Source organism: Pipistrellus hanaki (assembly GCF_964339955.1).
Source record: "Pipistrellus hanaki genome assembly, chromosome: 9".
Taxonomy (NCBI): domain Eukaryota; kingdom Metazoa; phylum Chordata; class Mammalia; order Chiroptera; family Vespertilionidae; genus Pipistrellus; species Pipistrellus hanaki.
This window is the reverse complement of record NC_140511.1, coordinates 56,000,270-56,015,056: the sequence shown is the minus strand read 5'-3', so window position 1 is coordinate 56,015,056 and position 14,787 is coordinate 56,000,270. Positions and strand designations below refer to the sequence as shown.

At 47.7% G+C, this 14,787-nt stretch overlaps 1 protein-coding gene across 6 annotated transcripts in view; it reads right to left on the bottom strand.

The window, feature by feature from the left end:
• The window catches only part of NAV2 (neuron navigator 2), a 354,139-nt gene that overhangs the window by 19,663 nt on the left and 319,689 nt on the right, over window positions 1-14,787 (bottom strand). For 5 of the 6 annotated variants that reach the window (XM_084895481.1, XM_084895482.1, XM_084895484.1 and 2 more), the window contains 5 exons: window positions 13,368-13,513; window positions 10,513-10,685; window positions 4,117-4,270; window positions 2,769-2,931; window positions 1,948-2,048 (listed from right to left, as the gene is read on the bottom strand). In XM_084895481.1, the coding sequence (XP_084751607.1) occupies window positions 1,948-2,048; window positions 2,769-2,931; window positions 4,117-4,270; window positions 10,513-10,685; window positions 13,368-13,513 (737 nt within the window). The remainder of the gene's footprint in view (window positions 1-1,947; window positions 2,049-2,768; window positions 2,932-4,116; window positions 4,271-10,512; window positions 10,686-13,367; window positions 13,514-14,787) is intronic. The other variant, XR_014796009.1, reaches the window with a different exon arrangement.

The following is a 14,787-nucleotide window of genomic DNA, read 5'->3' as shown; positions in this document are numbered from 1 at the left end:
TGTCGTCTTGCTAGATCTTAAACTCTCAGGATCGACTATGTTTATATATTTTCTTTTTTGTTTCTTAAGTAATGTGCATTGCTTTTCTTTTAATTAAAAGTGAAAACATACTCAATTGAGAAAACTTTAATAAAACTCTGGGAAGTTACAGAAAAATAATGTTTTTTTTAAATCTCTGCCCTCAGGGCTCTGCATAGTGGAGGCTAATTATACTGATTAAAAAAGAAGCTAATAGAACATTCCATTCTGTTGGGTTTAAAAAGATCTGACATGCTTCTAGCTGGTTTGGCTCAGTGGATAGAACGTTGGCCTGTAGATTAAAGGATCCTGGGTTTGATTCTAGCCTAGGGCACATGCCTGGGATGCAGGCTTGATCCCCAGTATGGGGTGTGTAGGAAGCAGCCAGTCAATGATTCTCTCTCATCATTGGTGTTTCTATCTCTCCCTTCTTCTCTGAAAGTAATTAAAAAAATAATAAAGATATCTGACATGCTCATAAGGATATAGAATTAGGTGAGTGGCAGGGGGCAGGGACGGGCATACCTGGCAGCTAAGCACAATCAGCAGAGAAAAGAGCACCAGTCTGCAGCGAGATTACCTGGCCCATTGCTTGTTTTGTGACCTTCAGTAAGTGATCCTTGGGTTTCTCAATTATAAAATGGAGCTAATTCCATCTGGTCAACCAACCTCATCTGGCTTCTGTGCTGATCCAGAGCCATACGATTTTTAAAGTGACTCACAATCTTTTATAAAGTGTAAAACCTATCTGTTCATGCCGGTAATCACTAGAATACAACACATTTGCAGTTATCACCTGCGTGTGTTCTAAGAATGAACTCCTCCCTTGGCAGTCCATCCCTCTACCAGCGAGGCTCTGAAACTGGTGTTTGCTAGTGGAGCTTTCTAGGCAGAAACGATGCGAGAGCCGCTGGCAGCCCTCACATTCAGTGAGACTAGAGAGCCAACACAAAGTGGAACCCCTGGCAAAGGCGGGTCTGGCTGCAGGTGCTTTGCTTGGGTGGGAACTACTGGTTCCCCACTCTCAGAGTCTAAGAGAGACACGTGGGCTGGAATGCTAAGAACTAAGGAAAAAAAAAACACACCAAAAAACTGAAGGGGACTTAGTGACTTTGCAGTCTTGGCCCACTTATTTGTGAGATGGTCATTCACAGCATCACTTGGATTTAATCAATGGGTGTTTTACAATATCTCCTCTTCTTTTTCAGCTGAAGCCCAAGCTGAAATCAGCTGTGGAGTGAGGTGGGGAAAGAGCTGACTTTCTGTGGGGTCTCTGCCTCGCTGTCATAGACCTGTGAACGTTTAGCCTGGCTAAAAACCAACGTTGATGTTCAAACTCCACTTCTACACCAAAATAGTCCCTGCTGGGGACATGGCCTCCTGAGTCTCTGGAAGAGAATGAAAGTACACTGAAAACTCATATTCCACATCCCCAGCTTTGGGGAGTCAGGACATGCCCCCTTCACTTTCAGCCACCTGTGTGCTGCCTGCACTCGGCCTCCTGTGTTCCTCAGTGTCTACTCCACTGCAGCGCAGCCTCTAACAACTGCATAAAAACGGTGCTCTTGGTCAGCTTATTTCTGTACCTTTTGTGCTAAATGTGCTTTGCCGTACTCTGAGGACATATTACATTCAGAAAGGCCATTGCTGAGTGATGTTAGTGTTCAGTGAGTCGTGTGAAAGTGAAGATGGGACCACTCTTAATACTCTTTATTAGACTTTCCAAACGAGAGAGGGCAGGGCTAGTCTCACTTCAATTGTGTCAAAATGCTGCTGCGATTCTGGTTAGATTCTGGTTAGTAAAGGAAAGCGTTAGTGTTTCTAAGTCCCCTTAGGTGCTGCGGTTACAGGGTTTGATGATGACATCGCTAAGCTAGGTAGTGCTACCTGGGGAAAGGCAGGCAGAGCGGGGAAAGGGATCCAACTAACCTCCTTCCACTTCATTTCCTCCTGAAAGCTGACAACTATCTTAACATGCCTGCCTCCTTCCTTCCGAGCCGAGCATTCACCAGTGTCATCCAGCAACATGTCTGCGAATGGAAAACATCAACAGCCTTAGGCACATGGGGCAGCAAAGCCGACCTCCCGACACCCCCGCTGCTTGTCGGCACAGCAGCGGGACAAACCAGGTGTCGGGGTGTGGGGGATGTGGGGGTGAAAAGGAGGGGACGGGTGGGGGCGCAATGGAGAATGCAACCACAGAAACCAATGGTGGACCAACCAAGGAGTCAGCGGGCTGACGATGTACCTTGCCAAATGGAAGTGCGAGGGAGACTCAACCAAAAGAGCAACAGCAGCATCATGGATAAGAAATCAAAGCGCCAGCCTCGGCAATGCTTACAGAGAAAACCCAGACCGCGTTCAGTAATTATTGTGCCAGCCTGGGATCCAGGCCGTAGGCTGGAAGGTCTCAGACCAAGCCATGCCCCAAGTGGGCGCTGCTGCTGTAGGATTTGTATGATGCAGGTCAGCCTCTTACAATGGATCAAACAGAAGTCAGCATGGTGGGCAGGGGGGAGCCAAGCTCATGGCTTGGAGCACTTGAGGCGCCGGAGCAAAGCATGACAGCAGTCTAACGGCTGGGCTCATGTTGGTAGCAGATGCACACCTAGACACACACACACCCCAAGTGCACACACACCTGCTGCCTCCCCATTGGATCTGTTGAGCTGTTTACCTTGGGGCTCTGGCTTAGAGAGACCCGGTGCCAGCTGCAGGCCTGTCCTGCCCCAGCCCTGTGGCCCACTCACCCAGGCTGGTGGACTCCGTGAGGTTCAGGCTGTGCTGGGAGAGGCCCATGGACTGCCTCGGGGAGGCGGAGAGGGACACCTGGGAGGGCGCCCGGCTGCAGCCGCTGCCTTGAGACTCTGACTTGAGCCGATCGTTCTCAGCTTTCAGCTTCTCTATTTCACTCTGCAAAGAGTAAAGGAGAAGCTCATTTACAGGGTGGATAGAATGGGAGTAAGCCTTTTCTGGAGGAGGAATTCTGAAGGGAGGGTTTCAGTGGATAGCCCAGCCGAGGCAGAGTCAGTTACACCGTCAGAGAGATTCCACATGTTTTCTGCCTTTGCCGTGTACACAAACCTGTGTGGCAGGGCAGGGTCCATCCTTTCAGAGAGCTGGCCTTTGAAAGGCCTCCAAAATGTTTCCCAAAGTCTGAGTAGTAAGTGGAAAGGAGTTGTATCTAAGTTTGAGCAATTTGGGTTTGACAGGTTTCTTTGCTGCAGAACTTCTCAGAGCTTTTAATGAGCTGCTATGCACCAAGAATCTGTGGCGGACACATAGTGTGCAGCATTTCCCAAATATGTGTAATCAAGAAGCTTTCCTTTCCTTTCAGAGTTTCCCATGAAGGAGTGTTCCATGGAACCTTCTTTGGGAAATGCTGCTCTCTGGGGGGGGGGGGGGGGGGATCCCATCTAGAAGCACCCACAGTGATCTTTCATTCTATGAATATTTATAAAGAACCTATTATGTGCTAAGCATTCTCAGAGAAAGGGATGTAAAAAAAAAATTAAAAAAAAAATTTTAAAAAAAGCTCAGAAGACCCAAATGCCTTCAACCTATGGCAGAAGATGAGAGGGGCTGGAAGACCAGACCTACAGGACCTAGAAAGGCTTTGTAGAGGAAGAGGCATCAGGCTAAGCCTTAAGGGAAGGGCCCATGTGATTGTGCAGAAAGATATCCTGGTGGAAGGACACCATCACACAGACATTCCTGGCATGCAAAGGGGGAAGAGATTGGCTCCCTCTGGCTGGTGAAAAGAGTCCGGAGAGTAGAGCTGGTGATGGCGAGTGGGGGGGTTGAGAGTGACAAGATCCTGTAGAAAGCCTCGAAGGCCAGGTGAAGGAGACTGCGACTCACGCAGGAGGCAACTGCAGAGCCACTGGAAATCTCACACAAAGGAGGGACAGGGTTACTCTGATACTTTTGAGAGGTGGTCTTTGAGCAATATGTGTGAGGGACTGTAAAGAGAAGGAGAGTAGGAGAGCAGAGGGCTGCCACCAGGTTCTGATGTGGCCTCAGGGTATGGCGGGGAGCAGCCATCTGCCAATCCTTCCCAGAAAGCCTTGGGCTCCATTCGTGCTCCTGGGTGCTCACCTGCATCCTGTTCATGGCCTCCCGGAGCTGGTCGAGCTGGTGTGCAGAGCTGAGGGCTTCGAGGCGGATGTCCGTCAGTTTCATCTCTTTGTCTCTCAGCTCATTCCGGAGCTGCATGACTGTCTCCGCCTCACTATCCATGCACTCGGAAATGCTAGGGAAAGAGGGATGTTACTGACAAAGGTGCTCTGAGTTCACCTCCTTCCTGGCTTCCACTGGCCACGGGCCCATGCCCACAACCAGCTGCCCCAGGCTTCCTGGAGGTGACAATACCAAAAGCACCTGAAATTCACAGATTTTATGGCTTCTCTACGTTCTTATCTTTGTGGAGCTCTGGCAATCAGAACGGTTTTGTGTGTTGCTTTTAGCAAAATTCCAATAATCTAAGGATAAACAGAGCCAGCAAAGGGGAGTAGTAACCTTGGGAGTCTGGCTCCCCACCCCTGCCAATATGTACACAGCTGGGCCCCTGTAATGACACCACATGGCCCCTGAGATCTAAACCCACTCAGAGAAATGAGGTCAACTGCTGTTTTAAAGATTAGATACTCCAGGGTCAGTCAGGCAGCTGACGGGGTGATTTTTATTTGCCATAAAAAGGAAGAATCCGAAAGATACGGGTGGATGGAGTTAGTTCTTTTAGCCACTAAAACCCACCCCTGTAAGTGTCTAGAGAGTAATGTTCTTTCATTCCCCTGCCCCCAGTGCTGCTTAACAAGCTCCTGGCAAGGAAGAGCAGCATTTCAGGTGGTTGGAGAGCAGAGGGAACCACGTGACATGGAAGCCAAAGCTGTATCTGAAACGTATGCAGCAGTGTGGCCATCTGTCTGTCTTTCCCAGCTTCTTCCCCTTTAAGGAAGGAGGGCCCCTGTGGAGTTCCTCTTTCTTAAAAGGTGGTCCTTCTAGGCTGGGCTCCTTATTTGATTTTAAATTTACTTTTTAGACACCTGGCAAGTCATCCCAAAGTGGAAGATCATAACAGTCAGGAGGAATTATAATGCTAGAAAAGATGCTTCTATTAAAAACGAGCTCTGTTGATTTCAAAGATCAGAGGGCTTGGAGTGAGGGCTGATCCAGAATAGAAACTTTTGACTTTTTTTAACGGAAGGAAAAAAAAAAAAACAATAAAAAAAAAACCAACAAAACCAAACCACCCCAAGTTCATGCAGTTACAAAGCTGAAGCAGATTGTCTCTGAAAGGCGTGGGGAACATGTGGTCTCTGCAGAAACAACCCCGCAGCCCGTCCATAAAAGACAGGGATGGGATCTGGGGCCAAGCAAAACCTGACCTGTAAGACTGGTTGAGGGTGTGGAAATGCTAATTGCCAAAGAAAAGCCATTTATAATCGTTAAAGGGATATAACTGTACTTCGGGGGCAGAAAGGCTAGAAGGAAAGCTAACACCTGAACAGCCAACTCTTTTTGTTGCTGGTTTCTTGCCCTGTCCCTGAACTGTGTTGACTGGAGAGATAAAAATGGGAGGTGGTTTTACTCTTTGTAAGAATTGTCAGCATCCAAGGAAACTTCTCCGCTTCAAACTCCATTGAAACCTCCAACGGACTCCTGAAAATGTTATAATTATTCCCTATGAGAGTCTCAGGCCAACAGATTTGGGACTAATGGGGCTAGAGAGACAAAAATATCTTTAGAATTCAGACAATCACTTCCTACCTAAGCTCTGTGCTGTGAATAGCTGGGGTTTGTAAGTAAGGCTTAACTAGAGTCATGCTTTTTCCTCCCCTTTGGTTTGGGAGTTTTGCAAGGGGAGTTATAGTTTTCGAGGCAAATGGAAAAGTCTGAACTCCACTCCACTGCAACAATGGTCTCAGTCAGACCATGCAAGATCTTTAAGGCTCCAATTCACGGCAGAGAGCAGTTGGCCTTGGTTCACGCTGGCTGGGTCAGTGTGGTCCGCTTGTACCCACAGCCAGACACTCTGCTCCAGTACAGTCTGTACCTTTTCCCTAGAAAGCTTTCCCGGCAAGAGACACAGTAATTCCTCAGCCCCCACCCGGCTCTGTGGAATACAGAGCATGGGTAACTGCAAAGCTTGGCCCATGATTCTGCAAAGGACAGCAAACCGAAGTGAAGGAGGGCTGCACCAGGCCCGCCCATGCTCCCTCCACATGGGCCGGTTCTCAGAAACACACACCGCAAGGCCGCCCCGAGGGATGGCCTACGGCACAGAGATGACGGTGAAAACAGGGTCTGCAGCAGTTTCCAGAGTGGCCCCTGTCCCTACAGCTCGAAGCGGAGCCTGCCCCCTTGGTTCCTTCTCGCACCAGCGCTGCACTCTGAGCAAGTTTGCTCACTTCAGGAACCACTTCCTGAAGCAACTAGATATATATCTTTTCCACACGTTGTTCCAGCCCATTCCCGCTGTCTTGTCCGGAAGGCAGGGATGTTGGCATGCCTAATTTTAAACGCCTTGAATATGGGAAACTGCTTTCACCACAGCGCCATTCCTGCCGCCCACGGGGTAGGGCCTTTGCTGAGAGCTGACTCCTCCGCTTTTGGTTTCTTCTTTGAACCCCCCCCTCATGTCTAGATTTGCACATTCTTATAAACCCTTCAAGGTTGGAGAGAAGCATTTGCTCTCTGCCCAGGCTTGGAAAAGTAAACAAAAATAAAACAAACCTCTCCTTGTGCATGGATGCTGTGGGATGTCCGAAAGCACTGGAGCGCTGACTCTGCCCCGCCCAGTCCCTGTGGGAAAGTGGTTTGGAGGGAGAGTTCCACAGATGGTCTCAGGGCCCTGCATGGCTGAGGACATCATCACTGCTCTCTCTTCATCTTAGGGCTGCCCAGCAGCACTGGACCCAGTTTGTGCTCCTGCCTCCAAACAGCTTCCTCTCTCTGCTCCTGGGTTTCCTCCCACCTCACGGGCTGCTCTACTTTCTTTTCTTCAAATGTCAGTGTCCCAGAGCTCAGCCCTCTGCTCTTCTCCATCTCCACTCAACCTCTTGGGAAACCCCTCGTTTCCCAGCTTTCAACACCAGCGATGAGGCTACATCTCCCGAATCAACACCTCCTCGAACTCTCAGCTGGTTGACATCTCCACGTGAACGTCTCCTGGGCATCTCAAACATTTCCACGTGCTTCCAACTTCCCTTCCAGAACACATCCTAACTCCACCCAGGACTCCCACTAGCAGAAACAACCACTCACTCAGTCACTCATTCATCGCACCTAATATTTCAATGTCTGCAAAACCAGCCATGGAGCTTAGACTGTAGATTTTTGGGTGGTGGTGGAGGGATGGTGGGGGATAAAGCAAAGATAACCAAGAAGAACGTACGTGACAGGTTGCTGATATTTGCAATGGTAATAACTGAAATGGGAGTGGGGAGAGGGGATGGTTGTGGGGGGGATGCTGTTTTTTTGCAAGATGCATAGGCCTTATGATAACACTGAGCAGACACTGCAGGAAATGAGTATCTTGGGGAAAAGTGCACCAGCAGAGGGCACAGAAAAGGCACAGGCTGGTGGTGGGGAGGGAGACTGGAATGTTTAAAGAAGAGGAAGTAGACGAGGGGGAGTGTACTCTTAGCCTCTTATGTGATCTTCCTTCCTCCACTCTTGCCCCTATATATTCCTTATTCACAGAGCAGAGACTAAGTTTTGCAAAAACACTATTTCAGATCTCACATTCTTGCTTAAACCTCTCCAACATCTACCCATCCTATGAAATCAGATGCAAATGGACTTCAAAGCCTCACATGCAAGAGGCCCCGCCTATCTCTGTGGCCTTGGTTCCCTGCCCATCATGGGGCAGCCACACCCACCATACCCATTTTTCAGACCCCCAGGCCTGTTTCCATCATAGGCTCATTGTGCTACTTATTTCTTTCGTCAGGAAGGCTGCCCTCCTGTTCCCTCTCCCTCCCGGCACACCAGTTTCTCATCCTCCTTTGCAAGTGGCTGACCCTCAGCCCTGCTCAGTGGACTGTGGGACGAGGTGACATGTGTCTCTTCCAGACACAGCCCATAAAACCCTCCTGCACAGCTGGCGGGACACAGCACCCAGCTGAGGACTCTGGCCCCACGGGACAGCTGGCCACAAGCAGAAGAGACTTGGTGCCTGAATCACCTTGGCAGGCCACCTGCTGACAAGGAATGTCTGCACCAAGCTTGGAGGAAACCAGAGACAGACACCCCCCCCCCCCCACCACCACCACCACAAGCTTTGGGACTGGGTCTGTTACAGCAGCTTGTGTTCCTGACCAGAACAAACCAGCGGTTGCTCCTGCCATTTCAGGTCTCAGCTGAAATGCCACCTCTGCTGAGGCCCTTTTCTGTCCACGCTCTCTAACTATGCTGCCATAGTGCTCTGTATCCCAACATGCGGTTTTCAACCCAGCATTAACCCTCAGCACTGATTTTCCTAATTTATTCAGAGGGATGTGTTCAATGTCTATCTCTCCCACTGGTACATGGGTCCACTGGAGCAGAAATATACCTGTCCTATACATGGTTGTAACCGGAGCCAGGAAATGTGCTGGGCACACACAGAAGCTCGGAAGTGAAGTGTATTGTGTTCTGTCCCTAGTAGCCCCTGATTCCCAGGGGTGGGAATCTGGTTAATATCCTCCTTGGTCTCTGCGGAACATCTGGAGTAGCGCCCTGCTCACACAAAGTTTAAATCTAGAAAGCAGAGGTGAGGAGCTCCTTTCTTTTCTGCTCCGGAACGATGGCATATGTGGCAGCCACAGGCAACTGGTCCTTTACTTCTTAAGCACTGGGCAGGTCAGAAAGGACCGGCATTCTCAACCACTGGTCTCATCCTTCCCACAAGAACACAGTGCCCTGGGTGGTGGTGGGGGCACTGGAGTCCAGGCCTCAGTGCTCCTCCCACTCCCTGTGCTCAGGTTTAGCGTTGCCCATAACGGAAGTGAATGTATCTGCAGCCACCCTTGGACCAGGTGCTCCCCCAGGGACAGGGCTGCTAATCTACTTAAGTAAGATAAAGGCCCCTGCAGGGTCCTGCTTCACTGGTGGGCGGGCCCATGCTGTGTTTCCTCCTCCGTTAACTGTCTGCCTTGTGGTCTGGGCAGCTGGCGAGCTACAAAGCCTAGCCCATCCTCTTGCCCACATTTCCTGTGCCCACTGGGGAAGCTGGCCTTGGGACCCTTGTGTTCTTGCTGTCTTCAGCAGGCTGGCTGGCTGCGTGAAGGGACTCAGGGATGGCTCCACAGACCGGGCCTCAAGTTGGAGAACAAAACAGGAAGAAGGAAGACCTTCACGCACGGTGTCTGTGGCCCTCACAGGAATTCAGTGAGGTAGATGTAATGAATCCTATTTTCACCAATGAAGAAACTAAGGTGTCTCACTCCAGCTCAGTGGCCATTCAAGCCCAGGCAGAGTGGCCCTCTTCTCCCAGGCACTGTCTCCCAGGCACTGTCCGTACAGATGGCCTGAGTTTCATTCAATTATTTCTCTCCTGACCAGATCTCTAACAAAAGTCAGCCCCAAGGGGTAGGGGCATCTTTCTCACTGTTGCAGGCAGCCAGTTGGTCCACCTTCTAAGGGGACATCTAGCTCTCCCACCTGGCTTGGTCCCATGGCATTCCTGACCTGTTCTCACCCTTAGCATCTGGGGCATAGGATGTTTTTAGATGGACTATGACCAGTGGGTGCTCAGTGGAAATCATGGGAGGCTGGCTGGGTGAGAGCAGATGACTGGTCCCTTCTGTGTAACCAGTTACCAAGGTAACAGTACCTAAACCAAGGCCGAGTGAGCAAATGCATGGCTCACTGAACAGAACGAGCTGTGTTCCAAAGAGCTCTGAACAAATCTGCTCATTTTAAACTTACTAGGGGAGTTCAGGGTGATGAGTCATTTTACAAAATATAGACCCTTTGGTAAAGAGAACTGCCACTGAACCTCTCCATTTTTTTTTAAACTTCCAATTTCTGAGTGCTGACCTCCAAGAGTCAATACAAAATTATGATCAAAGAAGAAAAGGGTTATCACACTAAGCCTTGTTACCCTAAAGAACCAGAACTTCAGCCAACACTTATAACACCATCTTCTCATCATAGCAAGCAAGATGGCTGTAGCTTTTTTATATCCATTTATCTTGTTCAATCCTTAAGGTGAGTAGACAACTAGTACCTCAATTTGACAAAGAAATGGAAACAAAGTGAGGTTAAGCAACTTGCCCAAGGCCAACCTACTAATGATCCACAGTGATGTGGCCACCAGGACAAAAACCCGTTTCTTTTCTCTTTCAACATCTCCAGTCTAAGTCACTGAAGGGACATGCACAGTCCTATGAAGGCAAGGCATCGAGGATCCCAAGGAGCAGATGTATCACAGCAAGTCTCTCAGTCACTCCTATTTGAGAAGGTTCCTAAGGGTCAAAGACATCACCTGACCCCGACAGACAGACTTACAGGGAGTTGGAGTGGGAGGTCCTCAGCAGTGGAGTGGAACCCGAGGAGCCGTTGTGCGGTAACTTTGGCGAGGAAGGCAAAGAAGAGTCCGTCATCTCCTCGATGTCTGAATGAGAGGATGCTGACTTGGGGGACTTCTTCTTCCCGAATGCTTGCTTGAAGGAGCTGCGTAACTGAACAGACAAGACCGTCAGCCTGGCAGGGGCCATGGCCAACACGCAGGCCTATGCAAAACGGGGACATGCAGACCAAAGAGCAATTAGTTCTCCCACGTTTTCCTCCCACTATGAATAAGGTGCCCAACAGCTCTCTCCAATCAGTGCATTAGGGGAAGAAGAGTTATCTGGTGTGGACAGCTCGAAGGACTGGCCCTGTGGGTAACATTCCATGCCTACTCTCAACAGCAAGACAGAGCCTGGCTCAGCAGGTGATGTCGGGAGGATGAGGTTACACAGCAATGAAGCAGGATGCTCAGACATGGCGACGGATGCGGATGAGGTTAGTCATATCAATGGATGGGTTAGCTTGGTATCTGATATTAACAGTCTTGCTTACCTCATTGACCTGCCAGAGAAAATGCAAGCAAAAAATGGGGTAGGGGGAAGGAAAAAAGACAATTTTTAACAGAGAAAGCCAGTGACAGGGAAAGCTTTGGACTTTTCAGACATGACATGGCTAATTATAAACACCACACACAGAGGAGGTTTCCAGTGAGATCACAAATCTTTCAAAGCGTAAGGGGCACCTTCCTCCATTATTCAAGGAAAAGGATAGTGAGTCTGGAAGTCCCTATAATCTGAGTTCTTCCAGCTTCTCTGTCTGGTTGAAATGACTGCCCCCATCTTCTTGTGCGTATCACTGTTTTGTCTCTCATCAGTCATCTCTCCAATGCCTTAATTTTTTTTTTTTGGGGGGGGGGTATGTCTTCCCCCCCCTCAGCAACAAAGGGTAGTTGTACTACTGCACCGGTCCCAACATGGCTGGATAGCTCTCTGATATATGTACTTAGGAGCTCCTGCTGTCCTTATATATACATGAGATAACACAATAAGCAGGGAAATATCCATTTTTTTAAAAAAAGTAAATTTTTTAAAAAAATGGATATTTTTTAAAAAAATTATTAACTATATTGGGAAAAAGAAGCTGGTATATCACAAATTCCCCAAACCATGAGATGGATCTGAGAATTCTAACGGGAACATAAAGAATTAAAGTGCAATGTTTTCTCTGAGAGCTATGGTTAAGCATGTAATTTTCTAGGCCCCAAAATAAGATCTTGTAAAAAGTAATCTCCTTTTCTGAAAGTCCCCTTTACTTCTGAAAACATAGTCTGGGGGCTTTCTTGGACATTGAGAAATTCAGAAATGGGCCCTTCTGAAACAATTAATAAAATTTTTCTTCCATTAATGTTTCATCTATAACAAGCTATATATCCAGCTTGGGGGCGAATTGACATCCCATTCCTCTCTTATTCTTACTTCTGCTCATATTTCCAGAGAGTATTATGGAAGCAGAAGAATTTGGCACCTAAGCCATCAACCTAAACCCTTGTCTCTACCTCTGGTGAAATGCCAGGTGGAAGAGGAGATTACAAAATTTAGATTACAAAAGCTTGGGGATTATCTGAGGATGCAAATTATTCATCCTCCTCAATTGCAATAATAACCAAGCGTAATAACTTTTAAAACAAAATAAATAGGTTTTATTTCTTAAACTGAAGAAAATTAGTCACGATTTTTCATAGAAAAGAATCCTCTCTCGCCACTCTGATAATCAAGTCAGACCATATTTCTCAATAGCATATTGAATTACTTCTATTTGTTTAACTCATAGCAAATGAATTGACTAAAAGCCATTAGTAACTTAAAAAAAAATAATGCATCAGAATGATGAGGGTCACACGGAACCAAGCCTTTTAGCTTGCAGCACAAGTCATCAGTGACCAAAGTGGTTAAATCTTAAACTACTCTATTACTAGACCTCGCCAACCATCCAAGATGACACAAAATGAGTGAGAAGTGTTATGGAGTGAATGAGGACATCAAAGCTACTGTGAAAACACGATGCTGTGAGCATGGACAGATGGGGCCCTCTGAGTACTAGCCAACATCAGATCAACTTGGGCTGAAGACAGGGAGCGGCAAGTGTCCACTGGAACTCTGCTGCCTCAGCAGCAGAACTAAAGACTGAGTCTGGAGAGAGGAGTAGGAGTTCCCCAGGAGGATGGGAAAACTGTTCAAAATGCCTCTGTACCAAAAGGAGTTCACTGGGATCGTGGAAACACGGAGAAACACTGCATGGAGACTATTCTATTATACTTGACATTTTGAGGTATAACCATCCCCAAGATCAGAACCATTCACTTACTGCTAACATCACCACTATGCAACTTTTACGTACAGGCCATGGTCAAAATTTCTCAAAGAGAAGGGTGATTTAAGGCTACCATGGGCGATTGTGTAAATAAATAGAAAAATATTATGATTAACAATGGATAATTAGTGAGAACACTCCAAAAAATACGCTAGAACTAAGAAACCACTTAAGAGTCAATTTGCTCTAGTACCTGCAGGTATCTGGCCACATGTGATGAGGAAGAAATGACACATATGAAATGAAAGGTGAGTACTTCACATTAAGTCTCATGAACACAGAAAGACTACAAGGTGGTGTTGGTGATTTTGTAAATCCTAGTGTTTGGCTGAGCATAACATGGATTTTAGTAGAAACCTCTCCACAAACCACTCCTTTGGATCTGCCCCCCAAAGGTCTATGTTCTGAAGTTAAGAACAAGCCTGGGTTCTGAGACAGGCTCTGATGAGTCAGTGCATGAGAGTCTTTGGATGTACACTCACCCAATTCTTTCTCTTCTTTTTCTTTGAATCACTTTCTATGTTGCTGCCCACGCTGGAATGGCTGGTGGCGCTATTGATGCTGGACACGCTGTCGGAGGAGTGCTGCCTGCGGATGCGGAGGTCTGTAGACTGGGAGGTACCATTTCCTGCAGAACCAAGGTGGGATATCAGCAGCTGCTGCCTCGAGCCCATTCCTTTGTCCCAGGGAATAATCTCACACCTAAATACACACTTGAGGACCACTAGGTGTTTCCTGTTAGACATCACCTTCTTTTCCTCACTGATAGTATTAAGGCCCTTGAGTAGGTAGGTGCTATACTGTTGGGTCAATTAAACGGGGCCATACTCTCTTTCCACTTTACATAAATACGGGGAGGGTTAGAGAGAATCCCCCCATCACCAGCTCTGTTGCGCTTTAGACAGGCGCTGAAATGAGTTTTTGAACTGCAGTGGTAGTTGCCTATGTTTTTAGCACTTTTCTGCTCACTGCACTAGGCTCCTTTCATCTCAGGGATCTTCCATACTCCATTCCCTCTTCCTGGAATGCTCTTTTCCCTCTACTCTGCCTGCCCAGCTCCTGCTAATCCTTCCCATGTCAACTCTGTCATCAAGTTCTCAGAAGGCCTGATGGCTGAAACACCGGTGGTTCCAGGAATACCATTGCCTGAAGTGTCAGTGATTCCAAAATAAAGTCTGCAGTTTTCCTCATGAGCACAGAACTACACTTGCAGCCTGGTTTTTAAGAGCACGGTTTCAGAGTCAGACAGACGGGTCTAGTCCTACTTCTGTTTCTAACTACTCCGGGATCAGCTCTTGCCTCTGAAACAGTGTTCCCATCAGCACAATACAGAGAGGACCGGTGTGACACTCAGTAAGGGTTGTGGAAAGAAAATGAGATCCTTCCTTAAAAACTGAAGCGCTGAGCACAACTCTCAGAACACAGTGAGTGGTCCATGAATGTTCACTACCACTATGACTTCTATTACTGTTAAGGTCATTAACGGCAGGAGGGAAATCATTCTCACGTCCACATTGCCCTCCCACCCCCCAGACTAGAAGACACAAAGACAAAGCAATTCACTCACAAATATTTTCCTGGATAAATGTGGGGAAGCACAGGGCTTAGTTGGAATGGCTATAAGGAGGATTCTCTGAAAGGTCAGGGGCCTCTGAGGGAACCTTGCCGAAGGCGGAAGCCCTTACTTACCTTGACTTTTCCAAACAAGTCTGATCCCCTGCAGTGTTTTGCTAGAATCTCTATGTTTAATCTCTAAAAACCTGAGGTTGCAGAAGCATATACTTTCTCAAGAATACTTACCCTAATGATTGTATCTAGAGGTTAATTTAAGTTCAAGCTGTTGTTACAATAAAAAGCCAACGAGACAGGCAAACAGGACTGCTTTTACCACTGAAGTAAAAG